Raw genomic sequence first — 7,019 nt, forward strand, 5'->3', positions numbered from 1 at the left:
TGATTGCTTTGTCTGGAATATTCCACAGCATGGAATTAAACGTGTAAAAGTCAAGTTACAGGTCAGATATGTGGAGAGGAGATCACGCTCACTATACGAATGCATTTTTTCAATATATTTTTGAGCAATAAACAAACTTGTTGTTAGAAAAGCTAGATAGGTTTAATGTCACACTGTAACATTTCAGGCAAAGCTATCACATCACCATGGAGAGCAGCAGGAGGCAGACCCCACACCAGAAAAGTTAAACAGTGTGGCTTTAACTATTCTTTCAGTTATGCATTTGATGAAGATACATGTTTCAAACTGCAGTTGCTTTATCTCATTCAAAGTCCCACACATTGTCTAAAGATAGAAAGAGTTGAGTGTGTGTTGTTTCCTGTGTTTCTTCAGGGAGGCAGGTCTCCATGGTCACCGCAGGGGTCTCAGGTATGTGCGACGTAGACCGTGTGTACTCGGGTGTATTTGCACAAGTCTAGGTTTAGCAGGGAGCGGGTGCTTAGCAACGCTGTCAATCAAACCTGTTGCTAACACGTGCAGGAGAGTCTTTGGGGAAAGATGGCTCTTGATTTGTCTGTTACCAATGGTCATATCTTGATTTGTGGACACAATAGTGAAATAAAAATACCAGAATTATATAAAGCAGGTTAACATGAACATTTTAAGACCAAAATGACGAGCCTGAGAGTTGCAGCTACGGAGAGAGCAGTGACAGTTTTTCAATAGAAAGTGAATTGGACACAGAATCGATGGAGCCGGAAGTATGCCCATGCTCCCCTCCTATTTGGAACGCAGCAGCTAGCAGTTTAGCTATGTCTATTTACATATACAGTCTGTGGGTGGTACCAGATGTTTTCTGGAGATCAGAACAAATTAACATTACAATTACCAGTAATAAAAAGTTAATATTTGATTTGAAAGTTTATTTGTTTACTACATAAAATCCAACTTAAGCTACATGACATCACTTTTTGAAATGAGTCTAATGGAATTTCAAATGTTCTTGGTTCAAATTAATGAGACTATACCATCTCATATCATAACCCTCAATTCATTCCCTTTGTATTCAAAACTGTATTGCATTTCTTCACAGGAGCACAAACTGCCTTTTATCATTGAGGCATGTGACGGAGATGAGGACTCAAAGCAGAGGAGCGTCCCCCTGCTTAAAGGCGTGGGCAGCCCTGTACGTCAGACCCGTTACAGTACTCTGCTGGGTGCGGAGCTACACCAGAACTCCGCCCTCCGCCTCTGCAGGTCTCCGGTGCACGGCAGAGGCTGTAGTCCAATTCCCCAAACCTTTGAAGAACTATCTCCTGTGGATAAAGACACTCAGCCTGCCTATCGGCCCTCAAAACTGCTAATGCCAACTCTGCCCTGTGCCAGCCCACTCAGCCTAAGTCCAAGGTAAACTCTGGTTCTGATGCTATTAGGGAAATTTGAAACTGAATCGGTGTTTAAAGGTCCTATATTACGCAAAATTCTTTCTTATGAGCTTTGAGACATGTTATAATGCTGTTACCTCCTCAAAAACAAACCTGGAGTTGAGTTTTGTTTCATTCACACATTTTTGAGTAGCCCTTTATTATTAGTCTGTGTATATCTCCTATATCTCCGAAGCTCAAAATGCTCTGTTCCACCTTGTGATGTCAGGAAGTGATAGTTTTGAAGTTAATAGCAACAGGTGTATGGAGCACTTCCTGTTTTACCACATGACATCACAAGGTGGAGTGTTTTATGCTTGAGAGAAGAACTCAGACTAAATATGCAGGGTTTGTGTGTTAAACAAAACACAACACCAGGTGTGTTTGTGATGAGGAAACAACATTATAACATAGATCGGAAAATAGCGTAATATGAGCCTTTAATACTAGAAACAAGCCAATTGACTTCTTGTTCAAAACTGTAGAACTGATGGAATTTCACCATAGAAAAGCATGTTTCACTTATGTTTGCTTGTTTGTTTTGACTATGCTGCATTTTTAAACCTATAATTGGAACTAGGAAAATATGGGCAGGGATAGGGGGTAGTTGAAAACAGGATTATTATTATTTATTTATTTTTGAGCACTCATGATGAGGAGAATTAATAAAATACAATTAATAGCTTGTGAAAGTAAGTTTTGCATAAGTCTTCTTTAATAACAATTCTCTGTACTGAAGTTCGCACAGTATTTTGTTATGCAGCTGCAGATGTATTGTAGAGCTGTGGAGTGGCGTATTGATGTTGTAAACGTTCCTGACCAACGTGATAATATTGTGAGACTTTCATAATAAGATATAGGTCGTTTTTATACATCTGTCTGCTACATGTACACTGTTACTGGTGATATGTCATAATGGGTTATTGATTTTGCAGAGTGGTGGATGGGATAGAAGACAACGGACACAGGTTTCAGTTTAACGTGGAGCCGAGTGAAGCGAGTTCTAACGCGACAGGTACATCTTTGGCTTTAATTAATCTGATTTCTGGAACTTTGAGATTATTTAAATGACATGGAAACTCTAAAGTGATCATTCTGAGGGAAAGAAACACGGGGGATCACGGGGATAATGTCAAGTCTTCAAGGTCTTGCTTCAAGGTCTTGCCCAAGGACATGACAGCACCATTCACCTGACCGCCCTACCACTGATGCTTTTTTTTTATGTCAAGGGCAGGATTTGAACCACCAACCTTCGGATTAGTGGACAAACATTCTACCAACTGAGCTACTGTCACCCTGATTTTGTGGTTTACATGGCATTTCAATAATCATATAACTTAAAACAAATCTGATAATAATCTGATTTTGAGTGCATGTTTAACAACACCTTTTGTCCTCTGAACTCAACTAAATTGTTTTGCAAAACTTGTCTGAAACGTGTCTGAAATTTCACTTTAAGATTTCTCTGTTTCATTTTTCCACACGTTTCTTCAGCACCTGAGGAGGTGAACACGAGCCTGCTGCTGGAGACTGAAGAGGTCCGACAGAACATCAGCAAACTCAGCAAAGAGGTACAGGATTTCATTCTCATTGGAGATAGATATGGTTTATGTCATACTGTAGAATATTCTATCCAAACAAACAACAACATTTCCTTTGAAACAAGCCCTTCTGCAAGTCAAATAAGAGTCGGGTTTGTGGAGATGCAAGCCTGCCCACAGTAAAGACTGCTGTTTTAATCCAATTAAAAAAAAACAACCAATGAAAAAACATGCTTTTAGTTTGTGAGTTGAACTTTTTACTAAAATAAACAAATAGAAGAGTTCCATATTAGGTCAAACTCAAATTACAGATAAGCATCATAAAGTGGATTAAATGTAAATACTGTACATAAACATACATCTCTAACACAAAAGTAAAATCACATCAAACAAAACAAAAAACGAATAAATGAGAATAACCATCAAGGGATTCCATACAAACAAAACATAAGATAATCATAGCATCACAAGCATAATCATAGCATTCAGACTGAGGTGGTACCTTGAGCTGGAGATGCCACTGATTGAATATATTGTATGACCAGTAAGTAACCACTTCCTCTTATAATCATTCAAAAGCCTGTAAGGTAGTCTCTCTAGACATGCTGGCTGAATGAGAGAAGTTTGCCAATGAATAAAATCTGGTACTGAAAGGGCCTTCCACTCACTGGGCCCACTGTGAAAGAGATGCAGGCAAAAGCTCTTTATCTAGGGGGCCCCCTGAATGTAAAGCCTGTTAGAGAATGGGATGTTCTTACCAAATACCCTCTCAACAACTGCATGATCAGATGACCAACATTCCTGAACTCTTGGGCACTTCCAGAGCATGTGAACAAATGTACCATGACCATCCTGGCATTTCCAACAGAGATGATTGTCCGCCAGTCCCACTTTATGCAACCTGTAGGGTCCAGTATATTCTATGGAAAATTTAAAATTGGACTAGTCGGGTACGAAAACATGCTTTTATTTGAGTTTTGTTGGATGTTTTGACTAGAAAGTTACACACTGTGGCTTTAGCATCAGTGGAGTGCTTAGTTTCACATTGAAGGTTGCTTTGACATATCAATAACTGTTGTAGAATAAACTAGTAATTTTAGTAAAGAGTTTAAGAAAAGTTGATTTACCATCAGTACAGGACCTAGCGATGTCCATTCCAATTTGATGCAGTCCAGTCTATTGCAAGGAGTATTATACCTCTGATGTCATAGGCCAAGATAACAAGGATTAAGCTATCACTTACTACTTCTATCCTTTTATCATGTTCTTTTCCAGGTGACTAATTTGAACCAAGAAGTCTCCAACTTGGCCAAAGAGCTACAGAACATCATGCGCTTCCTCCAGTCTCACAGTTCAAGTTTCCACTGCTCTGCCCCAGCCCCTGCTTTCTCCTGTGGCGTCCCAATGATGGCACCTCCCACTGTCACCTCCCCTCTGAGCATCTCCACTGGCCTACACCTCCACCACGACACTATCCCGCACCCTCCTCGAAATATATGGGCTTGCTCTGGTCTCCCAGCCCAAAGTAGGAGCCCCACTTTGCTCAGCACCTCCAGACAGAACCTGCTTATGTCGCCATGTTTGTGTTGTAGCGATAGAGATGGGACTAGAGCGCACCGTTTTTCATCACCGACCCCAAGCTCTCCCTATATTAGCCATAGACACACAGGACCGCCATTACTTTCTTCTGCTTTTAACAGCTACCCAATGCAAATGGGCTACAACAACATCACTATCCCAACTATGAGTACGTCACGGCCTATGTGTTCCCCCGGTAACCATTCGCCGTTAAGCATCAATACGGAAACTCAAGGATCACAAACGCCAATTAATTCAACACTTACGCCAATGGGACAAACTCACGCCCATACTGCGTTTAGCCCGCTCAGCTCCACAGGGGGGGCATGGGCAAGGTACAGCCAAGTAACAGCTAATCCTGGACCAGTAAGGAATAGTAATCTGATAGGGTCCAGCCAAGCACACGCAACGCAGGGGTCACTGTTGGGGCTGGTGAGTGACCGGGGATGTGCAGAGGCCAGTGGGGACAGTGGGGCAGGGTTGGATGGATCGAACGCAAAGCTGTTGAACTTGGATGGGAACTGAGATGTTTTATATTTTTGAGTGTCATTTTGTGAAATAATTCATGCATGAAAATGTGTAATATCCAAGCGACTGATATTAGCTTTTTTTTTTAATCAGTGGACATGGCTACTCCATTTCAACAGCTATTTATATGATTTTGTTTGCCAGTAATTTGACTTTTTAGAATGTATTGCGTTATAATTTGAATGCATGGCTTTTAAATTGTGTTTTAATATCTAGAGGAGTAAGAGCTGAACCTCTTTTCTTGTGTTGAAGTAAAATGGGCCATAGTGGTTAGTGGGAGAAAATGTGTGTGTGTGTGAGAGAGAGAGAGAGAGAGAGAGAGAGAGAGAGAGAGAGATTTGGCATAATGGTAACTATGGCTACAGGAAATTCCATACACTGATTTTATTCATGTATCACTGCGGTATTTGTCTAAAATAAAATAGGTCTATGGGATATTGGGTAGCTTTTGATAAACAGGTTCATGTGGTGCACTGGCGCTCCCTAGTGGAAGTATTTTGAATGTATTTCTTTACATTGAAAAAAGGCTGAACTTTCAAGTGTTCACTGGTGCTTATGGGAGATGTGTTCCAGTCATAGCTTACAGGTCTCTGTGCAGTGTTTACATAATTATGGAGTTTCAGACTGGCTTAACATGCAGATTTTCAATTGCTCATAAATTCTAGTCTTATTGATGTAGCAGCTTCAGTGGCCTTGATGTGCCAGTTGAGCCAAAGTGATGTGTTGTGCATACATTTTTCTATAGAATACTGAATCCTGGGCCAAATTTCATTAGGTTCCTTATTTTTTTCATTTATTTAAAGGGCCCACATTATACTATTTTCTGATCTATGTTATAATGTTGTTTCCTCACAAACAGACCTGGAGTTGTGTTTTGTTTCATTCACACATGTTTAACACACAGACCATATGCATATTTAGGAGTTCTTAGGAGAAAAAATGCGGTTCCGCCTTGTGATGTCATGTGGTAATACAGGAAGTGCTCCACTGTATTTTTAAACTCCATAGGCCTTCACTAGAATTATATTGATCATTTTAGGCCTGGAATTGCCAATTTCTACTAAATGAAAGGTAAAAGGTTATTGCAGCCTTCATGACATCACAAGGTGGAACAGAGCGTTTTGAGCTTTGGAGATGTAGACAGACTAATAACAAAGGGTTACTCAAACATGTATGAATGAAACAAAAGTCAACAAGGTATGTTTCTGATGAGGTAACATAGCATGGCTGAAAGCTCACAAGAGTACATTTTTCATAATACAGGACTGTTAATATTTGCCAATTTTACTTAGGACAATGGGGCCTACCTATTCTTATTTTAATGTAATATTTGAGTAATAAAAACATCAACAAAAGGTGCACTCTGTAACTTTTCAGGTGGTGGGTCACTTGCTTATGCTCATTTTTGTTTGCATAGAATATTCTACAATATGGCTTTAAACTTATCTCCATGGGGACAAGCATCACTTGGCCAAGTTACAGTTCAATTCTGTGTAGAGGTGACCACGCTCACAGTAAGAATGCATGTTTTCCCAGTCATTTTTAGCTATAAAAACGCATGCAATTCAATACATGCAAGATAGATACATTAAATGCCATACCGTGGAACATTCCTGGCAAATCAGTAACATTTTCATGGGGACAAGAAGGTCAGCCCTACACCAGAAAAGTTACATTGAACTTATTGTTATACATTTTTTGCAAATAAAGGAAGGACAAGGGAAAAGAACAAAAAGAAAAGTTACATTATTATTATACATTTTTTTTGGAAATAAAGGAAGGAAAAGGGGAAAAAAAAGGAAAGTTACATTGAACTTATTGTTATACATTTTTTACAAATAAAGGAAGGAAAAGAAAAAAAAATTATTACATTGAATCGTTTTGTGTTTTTTTGCAAATAAAGGAAGGACAAGAAAAAAAAAGTTACATTGAACTTATTGTTACATAT

General features: G+C 39.4%; 1 protein-coding gene across 1 annotated transcript in view; it reads left to right on the forward strand.

The window, feature by feature from the left end:
* kcnh4a (potassium voltage-gated channel, subfamily H (eag-related), member 4a) overlaps positions 1-5,068 on the forward strand; it is a 57,866-nt gene extending 52,798 nt beyond the window's left edge. Inside the window, exons 12-15 of the mRNA XM_055223799.1 lie at positions 1,097-1,407; positions 2,360-2,439; positions 2,919-2,995; positions 4,241-5,068. Coding sequence (XP_055079774.1) covers positions 1,097-1,407; positions 2,360-2,439; positions 2,919-2,995; positions 4,241-5,068 — 1,296 coding nt within the window. The remainder of the gene's footprint in view (positions 1-1,096; positions 1,408-2,359; positions 2,440-2,918; positions 2,996-4,240) is intronic.
* Positions 5,069-7,019: the final 1,951 nt, after the last annotated feature.

The sequence above is a fragment of the Periophthalmus magnuspinnatus genome, chromosome 8, assembly GCF_009829125.3.
Source record: "Periophthalmus magnuspinnatus isolate fPerMag1 chromosome 8, fPerMag1.2.pri, whole genome shotgun sequence".
Lineage (NCBI taxonomy): Eukaryota > Metazoa > Chordata > Actinopteri > Gobiiformes > Gobiidae > Periophthalmus > Periophthalmus magnuspinnatus.